Source organism: Clupea harengus, chromosome 26 (assembly GCF_900700415.2).
Source record: "Clupea harengus chromosome 26, Ch_v2.0.2, whole genome shotgun sequence".
NCBI classification, from domain to species: domain Eukaryota; kingdom Metazoa; phylum Chordata; class Actinopteri; order Clupeiformes; family Clupeidae; genus Clupea; species Clupea harengus.
The window spans coordinates 10,279,214-10,303,728 of NC_045177.1; the positions used below are offsets into that span (position 1 = coordinate 10,279,214).

General features: G+C 45.5%; 1 protein-coding gene across 2 annotated transcripts in view; it reads left to right on the forward strand.

Annotated features, from left to right (window-relative positions):
* The window catches only part of myh10 (myosin, heavy chain 10, non-muscle), a 58,454-nt gene that overhangs the window by 17,364 nt on the left and 16,575 nt on the right, over positions 1-24,515 (forward strand). For both annotated transcript variants that reach the window (XM_031563532.2, XM_031563533.2), the window contains exons 4-16: positions 8,200-8,227; positions 10,650-10,749; positions 11,627-11,656; positions 12,499-12,516; positions 16,661-16,753; positions 17,657-17,720; positions 18,227-18,325; positions 18,577-18,720; positions 18,989-19,084; positions 20,629-20,747; positions 22,370-22,522; positions 23,993-24,166; positions 24,333-24,506. In XM_031563532.2, coding sequence (XP_031419392.1) covers positions 8,200-8,227; positions 10,650-10,749; positions 11,627-11,656; positions 12,499-12,516; positions 16,661-16,753; positions 17,657-17,720; positions 18,227-18,325; positions 18,577-18,720; positions 18,989-19,084; positions 20,629-20,747; positions 22,370-22,522; positions 23,993-24,166; positions 24,333-24,506 — 1,292 coding nt within the window. The remainder of the gene's footprint in view (positions 1-8,199; positions 8,228-10,649; positions 10,750-11,626; positions 11,657-12,498; positions 12,517-16,660; positions 16,754-17,656; positions 17,721-18,226; positions 18,326-18,576; positions 18,721-18,988; positions 19,085-20,628; positions 20,748-22,369; positions 22,523-23,992; positions 24,167-24,332; positions 24,507-24,515) is intronic.

Genomic DNA, 24,515 nt, shown 5'->3' on the forward strand with positions numbered 1-24,515 from the left:
ATTCCACTTCGGGCCCCCTCTTTGAATTCAGGTGTTGCTGAAGCTGCTGCCATCTCTTCAAGTTTAGTCTCTGAACAAAACCGCTCTCACTTCACGTTGCTGCGGTCCATATTAGAGTCAGGGTTATTTCCCTAAACGTCACACATACACACAGACTAGCACAACGTCTCCACTGTCAGCGCTGTGCTTCAAGAGACAGATTCCTATTAGCCGTTATGTCAAAAAGCCGTCACGGTTCACGTAATAAAAAAGTGCGAACGGTTCCAAAACTCTTGAGTAACGTGGTACGTCTTCAGCACCGGCATATCATGCAACTCTAGTCACCTGTTTCTTTTTTTTCATTTCCATTTTTAAGTTGAAGTTCTCCGTCCTGTGGAGGCATAACTCTGTTTAGTTTCACCTGAAGGAAAGATTACAGGGCAATTTATATACTTTTTCCATCTCAGTCGTGTTCTTGTGCTGAAGGCTTTTGGTTTGCATTCAGAGGCTCTAGTCATTTAATGTTAAGCACTGACTTCAGAGCGCTCATAAAGCACAACCGCCAAGGTCAGATAAACACACTCTGAATGGATATGCAGTGTGTGTCAGCAAAACTGAAATGACTTACTGCAATGATACTTCCTCTCCATTGAAACCATTTGAAGCCACATGAAGAGGTTTGTGCAGAAGATCCTCTTGACTCTTACATCACTAACATAAACACCTGTCTGTCTTCTCTGTATAAGTCTCGCCATTGTCCAAACCACAGAGCTCAGTGACTGAGTTGTTTTAATGGGTCAGAGAATATACTGGATATACTGTAGACATATCCACTGTCTTGTGTTTGCATTTGTTGAAGTCCTCTTCCTTCATATAAGTACTGATCAGTGCTCTGAGAGAAGTGGATTAGTGAATGTATATACATTTAACTTCCTCTTATTTTCCTGCGAGAAGTGGCCCGAGTGTCTTGCCTAGTAGTGTGTAAAGGCCCAGATGTGTTAGACAGGAAAGGAGTTGTAAACCATCTTCCATTCCTTAAAATAGATTTTCCACAGCATAGCATAATGTTGGCATTTAAACTCTCGTATAGATCGTTAAACCAGTTGTGATGAGTTGAGTAACACTTCATATCTTCATAACACTTCATGCAGTTTTATTGTTGCCCCCGATGTCAAGAATGTAGAACCCAAAATGTCTTCCCTGTGGTTTGGATCAGGATTCGTTTAAATATGAAATACGATTGATTCTCTTTCCAGTGCATTATCCTGCTCTAGGCACACTCTCCTACTGGGCTAAGTTGAGAGCAGAAATCTGTCTGTGTGAAAAACACATGCCAACTTTCCATGAGTCCTCAGTGAGTGGAGGACTGCAAAGGCAGGCAGGACCCTGAGACTCAGCTCTGTTTGTGGGGGCACTGCAGGACCCTGAGACTCAGCTCTGTTTGTGAGGGCACTGCAGGACCCTGAGACTCAGCTCTGTTTGTCGGGGCACTGCAGGTTCACTGAGCAGGGAGCAGGAGGCTTGTGGTTGGCAGGGATGTGGTCTGGAATGTGTGGAATGAGCTCTACCACTGTGTTAATCCACTCGGAGGGGGGCGGAATGGGGCACTATAGAGGGGGCCAGAAGGACCGGGAGAGGCGGGTCATTAGGGGACTGGATTGCCCACAGGGAGAGATGAAGCCTGTACCTTTGACTGAGACCTGCAGGGACTTCCAATGGAGCCGACCGACAATGATCTGCTTTTTACAGGAGTTTGTGCTGCATAGTTCTGAGCAGCTTAGTACGCTAAAGCACACCCTGTTGTTTTTGTTTGTAATGTGACCAAGAGGTTAAGGTTTACCACTTTCACTTGGCCCGGGTGAAATCCGCAGATATTTCAATCCTCAGACTTTGTGGTTTTTCTCTACCTGCCAACACTTCATTGTTCACATGTTATGTTGTCCTGTTGCTTTTTTGTTGAACACGTTCACCATGTTCCCGCTATGTATAAGCCACTTTGTGAATGGCACAAAAGAAGAACGGCATGCTGGGTTTTGTAGTGTTTTGAGGTGAATGCCCATTGCAGCTCATTGCTTTCATTTAATGTGGGCATTGGGCATCAATAGTGCAGCCTGGCTTGTGCCCAGTGAGCTACAGGATCACAATGAGCTCACTGTCAATGGCCACAGAGCAGCTCCCGCTGAACGACTGGCCTGCAGAGAATAGCACTGTGTGATGCCATACTGGTCATACTGGCGGTTTAGATTTGCATCCATAAAACGGTTATTCAGATTGAAGAAGCTGTAGTTGTAGGCCTTTTCCTTTAGTCCCTCCATGAAAACATCCTTGTTTTAAATTTCTGTAACAGCTTTGTAGTATTTTCTGACAGAGTGGAAAACCAATTACATTTTTGCTTGTTTTTATTATATTCAGAAAGCATTCATGTGAAATGGCTCCAGGCTCAGTCTTGTGATGGAGGAAGGAACGATACCAATCATGCGAGGCATACTAAATCACTCCCTGGACAATTAAACCATGTTGTACAAACAGTGCGTCTGTGAAAATTCCCCCCAAAATTGCCCCCCACACGCTTCTGCCTCGACAACCATCTAGTTGAGATCAGCATTCTTTCCTGAGGTGGCTGAGGTCTTGGCTCTAGGAGGAGGCACTGAAAGGGAAGTCAAGAGCCCCCCTCTTGACTCGATTATATCCTTCCCGGGTGCTGCAGCTGGGCAGATAGGAGAGCCCATTCTTCGGGCTCCCTGGCAGGCCTCTGTCTCGGCCTGTGTCTGGGACTGATATTGCCATGGAACAGATTTAGTGGCAGGGATGTTTTGTGTGTGGGGGAAACAGAAAAAGGAAGCAAGGGGGTATAATGTCCGTACCAGGAAAGTGAGGTCAGTGATAACGAGACAAGCCCTTGAACCCGTCAGAGCGAGCGGAAGCTGGACCCGAGCTGATCAGCCAACCAGCTGCACTCCGTACCCCACCCCAGAGGGGTTCAACCCACACACTGCAGGAACACACTCAGCACTGTGCTCCGGCTTCCCGCCACCTCCCTGTGTGAAAGGCCCTGTCCGTCCTTGCCACTCCCTCAGAGGGCAGCCCAGCCCGCCGCTCCTGGTTTCCTCTGTGACGACCAAAGCAAACCGGTGAGGTCATCGGGAATGCGGTAGGCGCATTAGCATTCCGTGCTTGCGCCCCCTCGCACCTCGTGCATGAATGATCCCCCTCGTGTGTGTGTGTGTGTGTGTGTGTGTGTGTGTGTGTGTGTGTGTGTGTGTGTGTGTGTGTGTGTGTGTGTGTGTGTGTGTGTGTGTGTGTTATTTTATGCATGTTTGCCGAGGGATTCATGCTGGACTTGCTGATGCTCTCATTCAGACAGCACACAGTCTTATTTCTCCCCATCCAGACAATTATATGTTTTTTTCTGAATGAATGATCCCTTTGGAGATCGTTCCCGCTCTAGTTATTAAGGGCTGCCTCACCACACTTTAGTAAGTGCATGTGGGTGGGAAAGACTTCAATACACATGTCAAAGAGGTCCATTTCAGGAAGGGTCAATATCAATGGACAGAAACCATATACATATGTGCATGTACTCCAGTGTTATAAGAGGAGGTGGCCTGAAGCTGCCGGCCAACGCAAGCAACAGGTTTCAACTGAATGTTGATTGGTTAGATCCCATGTGAGCACGTTATCTATTGGCCCAATGTTACGCCGAGAGCAAGCTCCGCCAATCGAAACCGTTTGGAATGTGACCAAAGGGACTTTCAAGTTCCTGGCACACCATTGTTATGTTTTACAAGACTCTTTGTCAGCAAGTCTCTACTCCCTTTCTCCAGTCCCTGAAGTGATATAGTGGAGCACGGGCATGAGTCAGTTGACTGGAAGTGTCTGCTACATCAGCAGAACCGCATCCGTGACTCAGAGAGGTGAAAGGAGAGACCTGTGAGGACCCCACCCTCCTCGCCATAGAGCAAAGCTGCTATATTTTAATACGACGTGTAACATTCTTGTCTCCCAGCATCCAGAGGGCACTCCTGATTACACAAAGCACACGTTAATGAGCTGCTACTGCACTCCAGTTTGCTGAGTCTGTGGGTGTTCTTCTCCAGGGTCAGGGTTAGGCTTCTCCAAGCAGTAAGGAAATACCTCACTGATGTCACATCAGCCACAAAGCCTTTGTGTGTTTTTTTTTAGTAAAAGCGGACATGTTGAAGAGAGAGCAGATTTTTATGAGCACTTAATTGAATCTGGAAGCTGATAGGGGCAGGCGTATTTAGTGGACGACGTCCTGGATGAGTTCCTGAATTACCGACATGCGTAAGTGTCCGGCGCTTGTACTTCAGCCTCCTCTCTCTCTCTCCCCTGGAGGATGAGTCATGCATTAGGAGGAGAATGCACTCGGAGCTACTACAGTACATCTGGAGGCCCGGAAGCGGCTGTGAGATATTGATGGTCAGACCTTGACACAGAGGCACTCTCCAGCAGTAATGTCTGAGGAAACAGGTTTTATGCTCAGTGTCCTCTCCCCCTGATTTATGCTCAGGGTCCTCTCACCCTGATTTATGCTCCTGTCAGAGCAGACGTCAGACATGTTCTGAGTGTCTGACTGGCCCTGCTTAGGCCGTTCCGGGCGAGAGCTATGTGAAGAGGAACTCGACTGCATTATGTCAATTAAGGCTGAAAACACGTGTTGCTGCAAGAACAATGATGCAGTTTTGTCAGATGTGTGTAAAACAGTAATAACGTTACCGTACCACTCTCAACAACAAATTAAACAACAATAAAAAACACATTTTGCTGGTTGCTTGGCCCTTCTCCAGCTGTGGGTTCATAATAGCTCAATAGAGCTGTTGTTGTTTCCATTTGAGGTCGCTCAGCACTGTGTCCACACCTGCTCTCAAAAACCCACATTAACATGGGAGCAGTATCACAGTGTCCGCCCTTTGTGTTGATTTAGCTTGCCCATCTGGATAGGAGCAATGGCTGTAGTATGGAAGGATGTATCTGCTTTCTGGTGTTGCCTGCCTGTGCTGACCTTAATTCATGAGGAAGGTCGTGTCCCATGGCCCCTATCTTATCTGTTGCCCTCCAGCTCGGTGTGGAATGCTTTGGGCCTGGTCACGGTCATGGTCTCCTCTGGCCTCTTATGGAGTTATTCACGGTGCTCTGCTCCCGTCCACACCTGGGCAGGCTGCTTGGTCCTGGTGTTTAAGGCTGGGGTGGAATGTCCCTTAGAGGGGAAACATTTATTGAAGAATCCTGGTCCACATTTGCCTTAAGCAATCTTCTGTGTTATGCTAGGCTTTATTCACGTTATTATTGTGACTAGCGAGCAGGCATTTTGTAAGGTGTTACAATTTGGTCAGAGTGAAGAAAATTGAAGTGGAAATTGAATCCAAAATGTAAGCACTGATGAACTAGTTATGCCACGGCTCGTGTTCTATATCGCCCTGAAATGATGCCACTCCACTCGTCCCTGTACTCTTATCAGCTAAACCAACACGTCTATTTCTGGGCTTATTATCTGGGCTGAGTGTAGTCGCTTGCATACCCGCCTCTCTGATTGGATCAGATGTCCTGCACGAGACGCGAGGCGATTTAAGTAGAAGATTGAATCTAGCGATTTCTACCGATTAAAGGTGGGCCATAATGGTCACAGCTGGTCGGTCTGGACTTAGGAACGGAAGGCAGTTGTCCCCAGTGATTCCTTACCAATGACCTGCAATGCACGCTGGGATTTTATAATCTGGTCCCCTCATTTGTGTCCCATTTCATCCCAAATGGATTACTGATGACCTGCAAAGGCAACAATGACAAGATCTCACCAAGTTTTTTTCATTAATAATAATAATAATAATAATAATAATAATAAGTTATAAGTGAGTACTTTTTTTTGTTTGTATTATTCAAAAGAGAGCGTAGGTTACAGTAGGTCTAAGAATCACTAGTTTGATGTTCATGTTGTTGCCGGGGGTTCCATTTCTGAAACTGAAGCTGATATTGTGTGTTTCATCTTGTTCAAATAAATGGATTTAGTTAAAATAAAATAAATACTCTCTTGTCAAGCGGAACTCACTTGTTGACCTTGAGGGCCATACACAGTCCATGGAGAAACAGGTCAACAGCTCAAACTGGGTTTCTGATGGAAAACAAAAGTTTGCAATTGTAATCTCTGCAAATTACATTGAATTGCCCATTACATTGAATTGCCCAAAATGAAATTAAGGGTTTACTATTTACTCCTTGGTGATTGGGTTATTTTTGAAGTCATGTTTGGTGGTTGTCAAAGGTAAACTGAGACAGACATTTCATACATCTGCTAGAGGTGAGAAGTGATGCAGCGAAGTGTTGGCTTATTGTACATAGCACCTTACTGCCAAGAGGCATGCGCTCATTATCAACCTCTCTTCAGAAGGACAAGCAGATGACACAAGCATATATTAGCCCAATAGCGTTTTTTTGTTGTTGTGCATGTTACGAAGTAACTTCATCTTCTAAAAATAGGCTCGCAAGTGCAAGCCAGGATAACAATTAAGAGGAGCAATTGATGCTGTAGGCTTTATCTACTGCCAAAGTCTGGCTGTGAAATTGAGTGTGTATCCTCTGAATGTGTTGATGTGTTGATGAGTGTGAATTAATCATAGTGTCAGCTGCCTAACTACCTCACCCCATCGCTGATATCGCTGTCTACTCCATTTCTATCACTACCCTATTTGTTACTTCAGGGAATCGTGTAAAAAAGACAAATGTCACAGATTTCAGTATTCAGATGTCTGTGGGAGGCCACAAACTTTTCTCACCACTAAACTTTTATTTTGACACATTGTACACGGCTTCAGCGGGCTTCAGCGTTGGCACTCTGAGCTGTTTATTCGTTGACTATGTATGGCTGTGTATCATTAGGCTCTGTACACTTGACGTGTTTACAAATGAAGACATACTGATGATGGTGTCAACAGGAACACACAAACACAGGGAAATCTCTCTCCTGTGCTGTGAAAAGTAGGCTAATACCTTTGAAGTCAGTGCAGCATTAGGCCTTAAAATCAGATTTTGAAATGTGTTACAATATTAACATATCAAATCCAACTTGTTTAAGTTTAATTATTTTACATCTTTACTGTTTACTACTATGGTTTTTAACACGCAGCTTGTTCCCTACCAATGTTCACATATTTTTAGAACAGGTGTGGTGTCATCCTGAAGGGATTTATTTTTCAAGAATGACCGGCGGACTATATATTATCCTGCTCATTATACAGATACTTGTCAAAATGATAAGAGACATCCCTCCACAGTTTCTCTGTCATGTCTTCTGCTGAGAAATAATAATTCCTTTAAGCAAATAGAACTTTCTGGTGAGCTCAGGTGGAGTTGCTGGTGTTAAGTAGCAACGTATTACTTGCAAGTTACAATTGATTTCCATTACGATAAGTGAATGGACTACTTGCAGAATGATATGAAAGCCCATTGTCAATGGCAACGGTCATACAATTTCAGCTGTCATTATAAAGAAACATCGAACCTCTAAACATTGGGATGGCCCATTTAATTTAATGCTAACTCTCTGCAGCATTCTGAGGGGCCGTATAATAACTGACATTAACTGACGGTTTGGCCTCCCTGTTTATCAGGTGCTCATAGCAAAAGCTTTTGAAAAATAACTCTCTAAAACCTGTAGTTTCCTGGCAAAGAGCTCACACTGTGTCAACTTTATCTCTCTTCCACAGGGGCCTGGCATTTGCTTTTGAAACACACACCCTTTCCCTTTTCATATGTGCTTTGGACCCTTTCCTCTATCATATGTGCTGTGACTTTTCTCTGAAAGTGTAGTTTTGATGGACACTGCAGAACCTGATATGTTCTTTCCCTGTTTTTTCAAAAGTCTCGAGCCTTTCAAATATGTGTTGATTGATGTATTGGATTTGATGATAAATTCAAGTGAAGTAGAGATGAAAATTGATTGCTTTGTTTTCCATGGCCCTGCTCATGTTGCAGGCAAGCCTGATGTTAGACTTGGCCCGACTATTTGATACCATCGACATATTTACCATTACATTTGATACTATACTCAAAACAGAGAATTAACACGGGCTGCAGAATCTTCTAGAACGTTAAAGTCCTGATGGTGAGGCCTTGAGAAAGTGCCAATACAGATCAGTCAGTGGGTTTACTAATGCTGACTGTTTTTTCTTCTTTCTCTCTCTCTCTCTCTCTCTCTCTCTCTTATAGATCGTGAGGACCAGTCAATTCTTTGCACGTAAGTAACTCCTGCCTGCTCAGCAGTTCTGTGCTTACTTAATCAACGAGGGATAATGAGCCTTCTGTGTCCTCCTATACCCTCTTTGCTGTATTTTAATCTTAAAAAAAATATATGAAATGACATGCGTTCATATAGAGAGTATTTGTTTTTCCCCTTTTAAAAATGTCTGTTTGACCAGGTGGAAGCAATATGAACTCCTTCTGTCAAGGAGCACAACAAATGCTATCCGTCTTGTCTGCTGCCGGACATCTGTTTTAGTCATCATCCCTTATATTGCCAAGGACTTCTCATGCTGAAGCACTACATCTTCAGTCTGTAATGAAAACTTCAGTACCACCTCGCTGAGTTAGTGGAAATCGCTACAGTCTGTGGCCTTTGTCTCCGGCGTGGTGTTCAAAGTGTGCGTGAGCAACCTGTCTCGCACCCCTGTCAGCGGGGTCTGATTGGTTTTAGAGCGCACCGCTCCGTCTCTGGGTCTCTGTGGACGGCGCGGCGGGGAGCCAATCTGTGTTGCATAAGACTCACGGTTGAGGTGCAGAATTCGGTTTGTTGCTTCACTAAATCAGAATTCCAGGCACGCCTGCTAGGGGAAATACTGAGTTGAGTTGCTGCACGCTTCTTTAAGTGTAACCCCCGCTTTTGATTTACGGCTCGCTGAGGAGGAACGCAGGAGAAGGCACGCCAGATTCCAGCTTTTCCGAGAGGGGATGGGATGGCCAGCGTGAGACGTTTGGATGCTGGAAAATTGTTGGAGTTTTTGCCACCTCCTTTTGGACCCCATTCCTCAGTCTGATGCAAATGAAGACTTCAGGGATCGTCGGTCGAGTCTGGGTGCAATTTGTGCAATAAAGACACAAGCTTTCTGACCATGTGTAGATAGGGGGAAGGTCTGTTGACCTGTTACTGTTTTTAAAAAAAGCGACAACAAAAATGCCCAGTTTACTTTTTGGTACTGGATGATATTACAACTAGAAAGAGGAAGATGCCAAGACAAGGATGACCTCTGACCTCTGACCTCTGTGTTTAGTTCAAATGACCCAGAGGGACGGGTGAAGGACAACAGAGCTCCAAGCCTATCTTCTTTTTGGAAGTGAAACTGCCTTGCAGATAGAGATAAAACAAAACCGCCAAAAAAATTGTTGGATTGGAGCATGGTGTTTTGAGGACATGGTGTCCTTGTGTTAGTGTGTGTGTGTGTGTGTGTGTGTGTGTGTGTGCCAGGGGAAGACTGAGAGGGAGTGCCAGAAGGTCACATGAATCCAAACGCCCTGGACTGTAGAGATGAATGTCCTGTGGAGAGCTGGAGAGCTTCTGAGTGAGCTCTCGGCCGCAGCTCATCAGCTGATCGCCGCGGCGACTGACTCCCACACTCCAGGCAAACACCCAGAGCCCCTTTCTCCTGTCTAACAGCCATAACTCAGGCTGCTTCTCTTAGGCCCTGATACTGGAAACTGCTGACAGAATGATATACAATTATTGGAGAAAAATTCTGTCTGTCACCAATACTATTCGTTTGGAAGTGTTACATGTGTCAGTTTTATAGTGCACAGAATGATGCGGGTGATGATGATGGTCCCATGATACATTTGATTTGTTTCTGATGACATTATGTGTTTGCCACACGAGAGGAGTCACAGCAGATACACAGCCTACTGATGGGGAAACTGAATCTGAATATCACTAGGCGATGGATACTGCCATTTATTTTTGGGTTATCAGCCAGGACACATTGCTTGCTGAGGAATTTGTGCATCCCTGAAAGCATTAAAAGCATGACTACCGGTGATCGTTTTTTACTCTCTCAGAGGCGGACATTGTTTATACTAACGATCATAGCATCCTTTTGCCTCAGATAATGGCAGTCGTAAAGAGGGAATGGATTCGATTGAGCTTGTCTACGGACCGGGCAGAATCCCCTAGTGTTCTCACGTCAGCAGAACCAGCCCAGAGCAGCCCAAGCTAATGGAGGCAGAATACTGATGACCACAGTGCCAAATGCAGCGCGCCAACCACTGCGGAGAGGATACCACAGGAATGCCTAGCGCATTGACTCTGAGTGTCACTCACAGAGATTGTGCCTGGCGGTGCACCCCCCTCCTCCACCCGAGCTGTCATCACCCCGGACCCGACGCCCCCCCCCCCCCCTTCACCCTGGACGCTCCCCCCTAAACCACAGCTGCTGACTCAGACCCAGCACACAAGGCAAATATACAAGGATTCATCAAGGCCTCTGCCACATCTACAGCACTGGTCACCAGCCCCCCCCCCCTCCACCCGCAGTGCTATTTGAGTCCCTCTAGTTGCTTTATCAGAGGGTTTTGGGAGGGACACATTAGGCTCCTGTAAAATGGGTTTTGCTAACGTAGTTTCAGTAAGATGAAATGCCTGTGTTTTGTATTACTCGTGTGTCTTAATGCAGAGGTGAATCAGGTGCAGGCAAGACAGAAAACACCAAAAAGGTCATCCAGTACCTGGCGTACGTCGCCTCCTCTCACAAAGGAAGGAAAGATCACGTTCCAGTGAGTATCTTTGTCCTTCCCCATGTGTGTATCCATCCTGTCACCATGACTGTGTGTATCCACCCTGTCACCATGACTACCGGTATGTGTACCCACCCTGTCACCATGACTATGTATCCATCCTGTCACCATGACTATGTGTACCCACCCTGTCACAATGACTGTGTATACCCACCCTGTCACCATGACTATGTGTACCCACCCTGGCTATTGGTGTAGACAATGGCAGCAGTAGCAGTGGAGTGGTTTGGGTGAAGGAGGGTTATTTACATTTTACATTTACATTTAGTCATTTAGCAGACGCTTTTGTCCAAAGCGACGTACAAGGGAGAGAATAGTCAAGCTACGAGCAATAGAACCTGGTGTAACAATAAATAAATACTACTTTACATAAGAAATATATCAAAATGAAAAGAAAAAGAAAAAAAGAAGTGCAGAAATGTAACTGCTGTAATTGCAAGTTACGCACTAGTCGAAGTGCCAGTTAGGCACTTAGGTTATCCTAAGAAATCACCTCAGATAGAAGCTGAGATCCTTAAACTCAGTAGTGGAGGTACTGCACTGGGCCATGGAGTCAGCCATTTCTCTCTCTGGAGGAGGAATGGAGGCAGTAGTGAAGTCATGGCCGACCCAAACCCGCACAGCGGTTTTCACTGGCTGAAAAGCATGACCCTTAACATTACCTGACCCATATGATGTAAAGAAAAGTGACTGTTAAAAACAGGTTAGGAGGCGGTGTTCATAGGCTGCTGGTTCCATGCAGTTCTATATAATACTGTTGTGCTGCAGTACGTTTGAGTGGGACCCATGGCTTCTCCACTCACTGTGCTCTGGCAGACACCTCTAACACTTCCATTTGTTTATTTGCAATACACAGCCAGAGTCGCCAAAAGCAGTGAAACTACAGGCAAGTCTTTGCATATTTTTTTCATACCGGAAACACATTCGTATGCATGCACTACTAACTTTCTAGATCAGAAAGGGGGTCAAATTGATGTATTTGTTTGAGCTGAAAGCCCTTCTGCTTTAAGACTAGACATGCATAGATACATTCAGCAGGCTTTTTATCCCGTCTGTTGTAATACATTACATTTAGAGAAAAAAAACATGCTTTGTAGATTTCTTACATGGGGAAGCAAATCTGGCCCTGGGTCTTTCCCCATACAGCTGAATTGAAATTTAAGACTCAAGTAGTTTAACCATCTGTGCATATAAGACAAACAAATATGGGGGGGATTGACCTATTTTCAGACATTATTGCGGGGTCACAATTTTGTGGTTGGTAGAAATGTGGTTTAACTCTTGCATGCATTCTATAAAAACCTCTACATTTAACAAGCTATATCCTGCTTAAAAGTGATTAAATTGTGTATATACAACCAGCTCATTGAGTTATTATTGATTATGATGTATGTTTTTTAATACAAGGACTTTTTCTCTCTCCCAAGCATGTACTGATGTCTTCAAATCCCTGTACCACTGATTATGTTGTTACAATCTGGAAACTAATTAAATAGGATGTTTGTGATAAAGTATTTAATAGTATTGAACTGTGTCTAGTCTGGGAAGGCGGTGTGTAACATCATTTAGTCCCCAGATAGCAGCCTGCTGATCCCATGTAACTCAAGGCCCTTTTGTTTCTCGGTGCACTCACCGTACTGTAGTCTCTCTTATGTGTGTATGTATTTGTGTTCTCCATGACCATTAACCCTTGTTTGTTTCCATGACAACATTTGAACCTGACTACAGAGTGGATCCCTGTTTTATGTGAGTAGCATGTAGACCCTGTTCCTTTTCTTACACACATCACTTTACAATCACTTTACAATATTGGTGCAGGCCATCACATCAGGGGGCAAACAGCACACGAGGGAATGCTTCTGTGTCTGCGCCTGCTGTTAGGATAGGCATCCATGGGAACTGCTTTCTTTCATCTCTTGCTGGCATGTGATCTATCTCACGCCTCTGTCTCACACTTGATTATTGCTTTTCTGCTTCTTTAAATACACACATTGTTGCATTTGTAGGAAAGTGTTTTCGTGTCCGTTTCCAGAACACCTACCTCCTTCCCCCCATAGTCTGTCCAGTGTTGCTTGTGTGTTCATGCCAGTGTAGCAGTGAAGTGTGCCGAGCATTCTGACCTCAACTTCAACTTCGCTGTGAAAGCTCCCTGCTGCTGCTCCTACGGCCTCCTCTGAAGAGCCACATTCCATTGCGTTGGCCTGTAGATTTTCGAAACACTCTGTGGCCTGATGCACAGATGGCGACCCTGTGTCCACCCCCGTTGTCTTCTCGCATCCAGTTTGGCTCGGGGTGATGTCACAGGAGAGCCTCTCGGTCCCGCTAGAGGCCCCCCGGCCTGCCAAACGTCCCGCTTTATTAAGAGTCTGTCCGAGTAGCCGCAGCGGGACCGAGACGAGAGCCGAGAGAGCCTAGAGGAACACAAAAGAAGGAGAGGAGGTGGTCCAAAACTCACATGCAGCTCCAGTTCAGAGGAGGCCACTCCATTTGTGTTCCCATTCACATGTGTTCACTAGGGTCTGATGTCTTCCCCCTGGTCCCATTCACATGTGTTCACTAGGGTCTGATGTCTTCTCCCTGGTCCCATTCACATGTGTTCACTAGGGTCCGATGTCCCCCTTGTCCCATTCACATGTTCACTAGGGTTTGATGTCTTCTCCCTGGTCCCATTCACATGTTCACTAGGGTTTGATGTCCCCCTGATCATGAGCTTAATCGGTCTTGTCCAGACGTTGTGATTATCAGTGATAATGCCTTTTGTTTACGGCTCACCAACCTTTTTTTGCTGAAATAACTGCTATGGTTTCCTAAAAGCAGCAGAAGACCTAACCCTGGCCCTGGCACGGGGTACATTATGAGGCCCCTGTTGATGTGTGAGTGGATATGATTCAACAGCGAGGAGTCTTGGGACATTAGAGCTGCCCTGGCTTAAAATCCAACTGATCACAGATGAGATGTTTAAATGGTTCATTTGGAAATAATGGACGGAATTACGGGGAGTGAACAAGCCTTTTTGAGCACTCCCCAACAAAACCATTAATGTTCAACCTTGGTCAAGTTTTATGAAGTTTGCTCTCTATGAGCCCTTGTGCGCTCTTCGTATAGTGTGCTGTCGTCAAGGTCTGAGCTCTCCATAAAGTGGCGAGAGATGATTTTATGTGTGCATAAAGATCCCCGATGCACAGGGCCCTCAGTCAACCTCTGACTGGCCCTGAAAGTCTGCTTTAAGTCACAGTCCTGTTCGGCTAAGCCAGACCAGCCTCTCTCCTCAGTCCCCTGGTCTCGGCCCCCTGCTTCACGGCACCCCACATCTGGAGTGGATGGTTCCAGTTTGTCCGTGCGCTGTCTGTGCCTGATCTGCGTTGGAGATTTACTAGGGCAACTCTGCAGATTTACTGTATCTGTGAGCTGCACATGAGTAGCTCTGCTCAGTAGACTGTGGGACAACGGCTACCACAGTCACTTTGCTGCTGTTGTAGATATATTGACAGAAAGGTCAAAGTTCATTTGTAGGTAGTGATTCTGAAGCCATTAAAGGGATGTTGTTCAGTGTTCCGGTTAGTATTTTACAGTATGAGCTCCGAGACTGACAAGGCTCTTGATAGTCTGCTGTTGTGTAATGCAGGGACCAACTGAAAGAGAGGAGGTAAAGGCTTTCTCTTGTGCTCGCTTTTAAACAACTCTCCCTTTTCCTGAGAAATTAGCTCGGAATTAGCCTGCTGGTTTGGAGGAGATGCCTGGGCGTCACCATGGCAGCCCAGACCATGGAGGCATCTGGGTCAGGCTCCTAATGCCTGTCAATTGGACCCCTGCTGTTGTTTGTGGTCAGCCTCCATTTTTACCCGATTTATACCCTCACCCCCCCTGCCCAGAGTTTTGGGTATTTGATTGAGTGCTGAGTTAAGTGCCAGCAGCCTACAGAGTCTACAGTCGTATGTACACAGAGGAAAAAAGAAGATTGCCACACATGGAAGCTTTGTACTTGACGGACCTAATTTCAGTAGGAAGGCTCTGACATTGTCAGCACTGGATTCAAAAAGCCATATGGACCCATACAGATGGTTTTTAGTCCATTTGCTGTATGAAGTCTCTGTGGATCTGTCAAGCATATTGATGTGACATTCCCTGAGGTTTATTTCATTGGCCTGAATAAGCGCTCTGAGTGTTGCTGCTGAGCTAAATGCAGCCCTTGAATGCTCTGGCTCTGGTGAGGTGGGGCGACTTTTTATTCAATTTCTGAGTTGATTTTCTAGCCGTCCCGTTTAATTTCCTCCACAGTTGAACGTCTATGAGAGGAGCCAGTGAAGTGCAGGCCTACAAGAATAAGATTACATTATGTGCCTCAAGGGTTAGCAATTGGGGGATTTTCAGACCAAAACCACAAATCTCCCGGAGCCCATCTCCGCAAACCTATCGAAACATTTTTTGGTTTTGCCTGACGTAATGGGAAAGCCATTAATGCATCAGGAGAAGCCCAAAGGGAAAATCTGCGTAATAGTCTTCCTCTCCTGTGTGCCGGGCCTCTCCAGCCACGGCGCTGGAGGTCCAAGAACACTACACCGCCTGTCCGAACGTCCTCTCAGGTGGCCGGGCTTCTCACGGCCTGAAGCCCCAGGCCATTTGTGAGGTGTGAGTGAGGATACAGGCCCGCATCCCCAGAGGGGAAGTTGTGAGAATTGACACTTCCTAGTTTTGAGTCGGCCCATGTCAGACTCTCTGCCAGTGCTAATTTGACGTGCCCTTGGCTGGTTGTCGTCCTGGCTGTGGCGTCTTGTAAGCCACACTAAAAGAAAAATTGTATGATGAATCAGATTGCATAGCATACAATTTTTCAATAAAATATTGGCTGATAAGAATTTAGGTCACCCTTAGGGGCTTTGTAATCAAGCCGTGGTCATTTCCACTCATCAGTTGAGTTTTGGCATATGTGTCTTTTTGTGTCAGAGACTTTTAATAATTGAATCGTATGGGGAACACATGGTTTCCTAATCTAGTTGCTGTGGAGAACTCATTTATTCGTGAAAGACCGCTTTCTCTTTGAGGTGAGTAGAAAAGGGCCTGTGATCCAGATGGCTGTGTGTGTTGGCCTGAATATGATTTGATGAAGTGAACCATATGCCACGCTGCGGAAATGTCTGAAGCAGTTTCTAGAGCAGCAAAAACTCACCTACAAGCACGGGTCTCCAGAGTAGTGCTGTGATGGTGTGTGAACAGGCCGTAGAGAACACCCGTAGTCCAGCTTTGACGTCAAGTTTACTCTGCTTTTAAATGTGAACTCATTTGAGTCCCAGGGTACCATGGGCAAGGTCATCTTACTGGTGCAGTACGGACAGTATGGAACTAGGTCTGTTCTGAGATATAGTTGTGTAGTTCGGTTTATCTGAAGCCATGGAAGATTCAATCTGTCTGATATTAGTATCTAAAGCATGGGGTTATATGTGAATTTTTTAAAGAATAATACTTCACGGATAAGTGCTTCATATGTACGTTAAAAATAAGTACTTCAGTCTTTTCTTGCTTTTTTCCCTTCTCTCCATTGCACTCCTGCCCATTCACTTCCTGCATAGTACCACCTACTGTGGTTTGAACATGGAAAAGATCATAAACTTCAGTCAGATCTGTACCATTGGAATAGATGGGGCTCGTTATATATAGCGTGGGCACAAATCTTCTAGTCTCTCTTGTGCATGTTCACTCCAGACAATTTTAACAGCGATATCTTTTGCCCTCCTCTCCTCCTGTCTCTTTCTCTCTCTTTCTGTTTTGATAACTCTCTCCCCAAGTCGGGCCTTTGCCAAAGAGCAGATCTGTCCTTAGCTTCCCTTGGGAGAGGGGTACCTTGATAACGCACAACCTGTCTGTGCCTTAACGTCTCTCTTCCTGTCCGCAGGGCGAGCTGGAGCGGCAGCTCCTACAGGCCAACCCCATCCTGGAGTCCTTCGGCAACGCCAAGACCGTCAAAAATGATAACTCGTCACGTTTTGTAAGTTGGATAAATAAGCACAAAATCCGTTTCCCCCCTTTAACTGGGTCTCTGTCATTTAGTGTCACAAAATTCTGTACATTTCGTAAATGAAACGTTCAAATATTCAACCCCCAAAAACCCTGAATCCTCAAGACATTGCATGAATTACAGATTACTACAGACAGTATGGAATGCATATATAGATCTCTCACACAGCCTCAGCCCTTCAGTAGACCAGTAGCTATGGGAGAACTGTAGCGCATCATGTATGGGTCCAGTAGCTATGGTAACGCATCATGTATGGGCCCAGTAGCTATGGGGACCCAGGTTCGAGTCTGAGACTTCATCTCCTGAACCCACTCCTCATCTCCCTCTAGTTTCCTCTGTCCTTTTGATTAAAAAAATCCCTGAAATCAAAAAGACACCAGTAGCTATTTCTCCTTGCTGTATGGCCTCCAGTGTCTGAAGGCGCTTTAGCCGGCACGTATCAGAGTCTTCAGGGTGCTTTGAGGATCACTCATCAGATCTGAGTCGGAGGAATTTGGTTATCCTCATCTTCCCTGCAAATAATCACTGCTGTGGCTTTCCACACGAAGGTGAGCGTCTGTTAATCATTAATGGCTGCTCTGGGTCTGGATCCATTTTAGACAAGAACGTCTGCAGCTCTCTCTCTCTCTCTCTCTCTCTCTCTCTCTCTCTCGCTCTCTCTCTCTGCTGTGGGTGAGGAACCAGGCCTAGGGCTCAGAGTGATGACATGAACAGAAAACCCTACTTCAATGAAAAGGAGAATGGTGGCCATGAATGTTAGTGTTGGAGATAGAAGGGAATGATTATAAGAAGGCAAACACAAGGATAGGAGGGGAGTAATGCAGCCATTAATGTAATTAATTATAGTTACTAACCTTTTATTTCTCCCTTTAGGGAAAGTTCATCCGGATCAACTTTGATGTCACTGGGTACATTGTTGGGGCCAATATTGAGACGTGTATCCTTTCAGAATGTGTTGTGATGTTTTGTCAGAGAACGATTACAGAAGATACACAGTATGTTGCCTACCGTGTGCCCACCCCTTGATTGATCTAATGCTTTGCCTGGTCAGTGGTTTTAATTCAGTTTATCATGGGCATAAATTTGGCAGTGTTATTTCAGAATTAGATTTTTGTTTTGTTATAAAAGGCATATATGGCCTGCTTATCATTGGTAGTATTGGGCCTATATATTCACATTTTTACATGTAATGTGATTCATGTGTTTGATCAGCGTGAGGCACAGGGTAGATGTATTAGATGTAAAAACTGGAAAGATTCCAGACCGTCATGAAAAGATTCCTGCTCAGCAATAAAACCAAAGATATATTGATATAGAGCAAGTCTCCGTTTCCCCGAGGATCCCTGCTGCCCGTAAGTGCGCTTCAAAATGTAACCCTATCAGCCCCCAGACATCCAAAGTTGCCTCCCTTTCCTAAAAAAAACCCTTGACCCTGCCACTCAGACCTTCTAGAAAAATCCAGAGCTATCCGCCAAGCCAAAGACGAGCGCACCTTCCACATCTTCTACCAGCTGCTGTCCGGCGCCGGGGAGCACCTCAAATGTGAGTCCCAGTCCTGTGGTGGAGACAGACGGGCCGTCTGCCGGCCCTCATATGGTGTTCGCTGGAGCTCCCATTCCCCTCTGCTCACCTCATCTCCATTCACAATATGGTTATAGATCTCATTACAGTCCAGTTATGGTTAAAGGTTCTGGTGTAAAGCTAGGGTCTGTGGGCTTGTTGTGGTTTTTTTGTTCTGCTTTTATTGCTAGGTCTGTAGAGTTGTCTGATGACTGTGTCTGTTCTCTTGCCAGCCGATCTGCTCCTGGACGGCTTCAACGCGTACCGATTCATCTGCAATGGCAACCTCACCATCCCCGGCCAACAGGACAAGGACAACTTCCAGGAGACCATGGAGGCCATGCGCATCATGAGCTTCACTCACGAGGAGATCGTGTGTAAGGACACACACGCACACGCACGCACGCACACACACACACACACACACACACACACACACACACACACACACACACACACACACAGAGCCATGCAGAAATACATGGAAGCAGTATGAACAAATCTATCAGTCTTTTTGTTCTCTCATCTTTCACAGCCATCCATGAACAAATAGTCTAAAACCAATATAATGAGTTCAAATATATTATTAAATGTAATGAATCCCCTACATTGCTCCTATAATGCCCACTTTCTTTCTGTTTGCAGCCATGCTGAAGGTGGTGTCTTCTGTCCTGCAGTTTGGCAACATCACCTTCAAGAAGGAGAGAAACACAGACCAGGCATCCATGCCTGAGAACACAGGTACGCTGCCCTGCGTGGTCTGAGATCACGGAGCACTCCTTGGCTGAGACTAAAGCTGGGTCCGTACCTGTGTCTGAGCGTCCTCATATTCCATGAGATACGAGAGACATCCAGTTTCTTCTTGAGTTATGGACTCTTTTTATGTCTGTGCTCATAAACATCTCAGGTTTGTGGACGACGTGATGAGCTACATACCACCAGTCTGACGTTCAGGAAGGCCCCATAACAGCCATCCTTCTCCAGGATAGGATAGCCCCATAACAGCCATCCTTATCCAGGATAGGATAGCCGCTCCTGGCCTTAACTCCCCTGGCATCGGCCACTGAAAGTCCTTGTCAGCTGGGTGAAACCCAAAAATAAAAACAGACTCTGTGGAAGCATTTAAAAAGTCATTGAGGGCTTCGAAAAAGAAGTGATCAGAAGTTTGTTTTAATCGGGAAAATTTGCTTGGAGCGCATTTCCTTAGTGCTCTCTGCATCGATTTAGAGATGTCATTGCCATCCAGTTTTGATTTTCAGGACAAACGTATGAAGTTCAGGGGACGAAACAAAGAGAGCAGTCTGTACGACGTGTCGTGTCTCTTTCACCTTGGAGTGTTGAGACGGTGAGCGAGACTCTGATTCATCAGAGCAGACAAAGGGAGCCCAAGTGGCCAGATGGATTGGCTCAGTATGCGCCTCTTGACAACATCACCCTATAAATAGTCACCTACAGTGAATCTGATCAGAGCCGAGAGGCCAAAGTATTCCTGAAGTTGAATACAGAACCGTCCCCTCTGTCTGATCCTGGATTTGGGCCTCATAGTGCAGATCCCAGTCCTGACCCGTAGCGCCGCCGCTCGCTTCGCTCCAGATGTTCCCTCACAGGCCCCTCCTGTCGGCCATTTTGACGGGTGAGGCGGCGCTCTCCGCCGTCCCTGTGATGACAGCCTCGACATCTCTCTGGCTCATCACTGGGGGGAAAATGGAGAAATCTCCCTTAAATCAGCCGTGCTGTGGGTGCCATAAACAGCTAGTGTTAAGCCTTCCCCACACATTCCGAGTAGCTTACTCAGCCGACAGGAGGAATTATTCCCGCTCACGCCGCCTTTAATGGTGGAGAGCCTGTAATACTGTCAGTGGGAGAGATGTTTAAGCTGTGGAGGCAGTGGAGGTTCAGGCCCAACGCCAGCAGTAGGTCTGGTGGTCTCCGTCCCAAGTGGCCCCCTCTATGGAAACTTCCTATAGGGTTTGCCTACACGACGGCAGTACATTCACCCTGGGCAATTTGAAAGCCTTCCTGTCCACTTCCAAAAGCTTAAGTAATCATATTTTTTCACATATGCTTCCCCCTTTTAATTTGTTAAGTCTTTTAATAGGTTGAGGCTGGAGTTAATATTGACGATAAATGATCATAAAGTAGTGATAGTTTTTACTAAGTAAGCTCAAGTCACCAACTTCTACCCAAGATGAATGGGGCACTGCTGCAATTTATAGACACGTTCAAGAACTAAAACCTTCTTCTCTCCTCAATTCTCATTTCCATTTCCTTCTCTTCCCTGTCAGCTGCTCAAAAGCTCTGTCACCTGCTTGGCCTGAATGTGATGGAGTTTACCCGCGCCATCTTGTCCCCCAGGATTAAAGTGGGCAGGGACTATGTTCAGAAGGCTCAGACGAAAGAACAGGTATGGTTGCCCTTTATTGTAAATCAGTGCTCACTGTTCACAACCAACACGCCTGAAGCATTCTCTCTCTCTCTGTCTCTCTGTCTGTCTGTTGAACACTTGAAAAAATGCACCAGGTCACTCCTCTCATCATCCATTCCTCTTTACACACACTCTTTTGTCCTCTCAGTCCATCATATCGTTTTTTTTGGATTGACAGGGATTTTGGGGATTTTTTTGATTATCTCACAGGAGCCTCTTTGCTCTCTGGTGTTTCCTTACCACCTCTGCACTCAGCGATAGGAAAGGGGCGTCCAGTTATATATTTCTTTCTTTCTTGTATCACTGAGCTAGTCGTCACAATTCATCTTTGTCTAACCAACACTTTGAATGCCGGCTCTCTTCATTTCCATCCACTATCAATCTTGCATGCATCATCTGGTATGTATCATGTAAAGTTGTATGCATCATGTGTGTATGCTAACATGTTCTATCCTGATGCGTGTATGAATTCATCTGCTTCTGATTCTCTCTTTTCTTCTTCTCCTCTCTTCCCCTCCGCCCCTTCCCCCCTTCTTTTTTTCTGTCTTTATACCCGGCCATCCCCAAGCAGATGGGTCCCCCCCTTTGAGTGAGGTTCTGCTTAAGGTTTCTTCCTGTTAAAAGGGAGTTTTTGTTCCTGCACCGGTTGGTTAGGTGCTTGATCTAGGAGGCTCTGGGCACCGTGAGACAATTTCAGTTGTTATTGGCACTATATGAATACAGTTTAATTTAATTGATTTAATGTTAAGCCCTTTGTGTATTTTTACATTACATAGTTTAAGTTTGAAACCTCTCAGTGATCCTGATCAGAGTTCACAAATGACTGAAGCATAATGAAGCAGAACTGAACCGGTCCTTATGGCTTCTACCGCTCCAGGCCCATCTGTCAACTCTTTCCTTCTCTCTCTCCCTCACACATAGCTGAGCTGTCACACATCTTGTGCTTTTCAGTAGCAGTGGTTTTTTGCCCCAGGAGTCATGTGTGTACTTTCTGTTCTGACTTGTTCACATTTGACACCGTGCAGTCCGTGGCATAGGGGGCATAGGTGGTTGCCTATGAGGGGCGCAAAATGAGGGGCGTCACAGAAGAGATTTTTTTTTTTTTCAGAAGTGTGCTCTATCACGACAACTATAGATGATTTTCGCCCTTCTACTCAGCTGAGCTATAGCCAATCAAAACAGTCGGTTATGCGTAGCCGTATTCTCTGTTGCGTGTGCACACTACTAGGGTTCACTAGCAGAGTGACGGAATGTCTAACCAACCAAATCTATGATTTGCGGTGCATTCTGTCAGGTTAACATTACCTGATACCTGAAGATATGTCTTCATCCACTATATTGCAAATGACACGTTTACTACACACATGTTGTGAGTCCATGCTAGTGTCCACTGAGCAGCACACATTAGTTTTGGCAAGTTGGGATCAGTCTCGTGAATCAAAATTTGTGCAGATATTGTAATCATGATGAAAGTCATCTCTGTTTGCTATCCACTCTTTCATCATGTTCAGTCCTCACTTGCTTTCTGACAAATCTGTTAATGAATTACTTAATGTGTGTGTGTGTGTGTGTGTGTGTGTGTGTGTGTGTGTGCTACACAGGCGGACTTTGCAGTGGAGGCCCTTGCCAAAGCCACATATGAGAGGTTGTTCCGCTGGCTCGTGCACCGCATCAACAAAGCCCTCGACAGGACAAAGCGCCAGGGAGCCTCTTTCATCGGCATCCTGGACATTGCCGGCTTTGAGATTTTTCAGGTTTGCCATGTCATGTTAAGACACTAATACGCTGTTCCCATCCTGTTGCCAAGTGCTTTTGATGCACTTGTGAGTGCAGTATTGATTTTTGATCTTCAACGTCCACATAAATGTGCTCAGGGTTTCGCTGGGCCTGATTGAGACCAAGGTAGTTGGCACAGAAAGCTGCCATGGAGTTTGAGGAATGTGGTCACCTTTGAGTGTCTGAGCAGATCTGCCCTGTGAGACGAGGATCAGGTCTCTGCCAAACTCCCATTTTGAAGTCTTCAAATGCGCTTTGTTGTTGCATTCTCAACACCTGAGCAGCCACTTCAGATTTACTGACATTGGGCCACTAATGAAAAAAGTTCCGGTGGGTGAAACCCGCTTCCTTCTTGTGGTCTGCAGCCCGCAGTGGGACAGATGTTCCTCGCAGGCCCCCCGGCCGCCTTTGGGGATGAAGTCTGGCCTGCTGTGGTTGTTTACATTACCAGAGCCAAAGAACAAAAAAAGCAAATCAAAGTAGGCAGGAATCGAGTAATGAAAACAAATTAGGCGTAATCAGCATCAGTCATATGTGAAGGGAAATTGCCTCTGACTTGAGAAAATGTTGAGGAAGTACAGTTGTAAACATCTGTTCCCTGTGTATTGCTTGCACAGTATTCTGTTTCATTCGCATTTTATCATTGATTAGGAACTTTCAGGAAATTGCTAAGAGATTACTGCCAGTATTTCTTTTTACATATAAATAGGCTTTTGCTTATTTTAATTTTAAGAATGTGTGTAAGTATGTGTGGGAGCATACTGGGTGATCTGGAAAGAGTTTCCATCGGTTCTAAAGGAACAGTGTGCAGTCTAGTTCTGTTGCGAAATAAATTCCTAGGGTGATAAATGATGTCTTATGTAAGGGATAATGTATCGTCATTATCGAAAAATAAATCCAGATGGGACGAACAGGTCTTGTTTCGTCCTGAAGGGATTTATTTTACGCTAATGACCGCCGGACTATACATTATCCCGCTTATTATACGGTTACTTGCCAAAACGAGAGAAGACATTCCTCCAAAATACCTCTAATGATTTTGTTGCTGTTTCGTGATTTCCGCTAAGAAAAAAATGCTCATCCAGTAAATAGACCTTTAAAGTTTCAGGTGTTGCTTAGCAACCAATTACTTGCTGACTTCAAGTTACGTTGACTTTCCGTTACGTTAAATGACCGTGAATGAAATGAAAGATGTGAATTAGAAGCACAAAAGCCATTGCCAATGACAGCAGTCATACATTTTTCGCAGCGGTCATTATAAAGAAACTACAGAGCTGCGAACGTTGGGGTGGCACATTCAAATCAACTGAACTTTTTGTAACATTCTGCATTTTTCGACTTAAAGCTGCATGGCTTATCACAGAATCATCTGGATCACCACTGTGTATCTCTGTGCAATTCTCACCCTTTGTCTGTCTGTTTTTTCATGTTGGTCTCCTCTCTTACAGTTGAACTCCTTCGAGCAGCTCTGCATCAACTACACCAACGAGAAGCTGCAGCAGCTGTTCAACCACACCATGTTCATCCTGGAGCAGGAGGAGTACCAGAGGGAGGGCATCGAGTGGAGCTTCATCGATTTCGGCCTGGACCTGCAACCCTGCATCGATCTCATTGAAAGGCCTGTAAGTGACTGTGATTTAGTCATTAAGTCATTAACAAGAAGTACAAGAAAACATCATTTTTGACATTCACAAGCGTGAACTGATGATAACGATTAGCATGAAAAGATTATCTCAATACTCTTAAATCAGTCCAGTCCACGACTCTAAACCCCTACCTCTTCCGCAGGCAAACCCCCCTGGTGTACTGGCCCTGCTGGACGAGGAGTGTTGGTTCCCCAAAGCCACAGACAAGACGTTTGTGGACAAGCTGATGCAGGAGCAGGGCACCCACACCAAGTTCCAGAAGCCCAAACAGCTCAAGGACAAGGCAGACTTCTCCATCATCCACTACGCAGGCCGGGTATGCGCC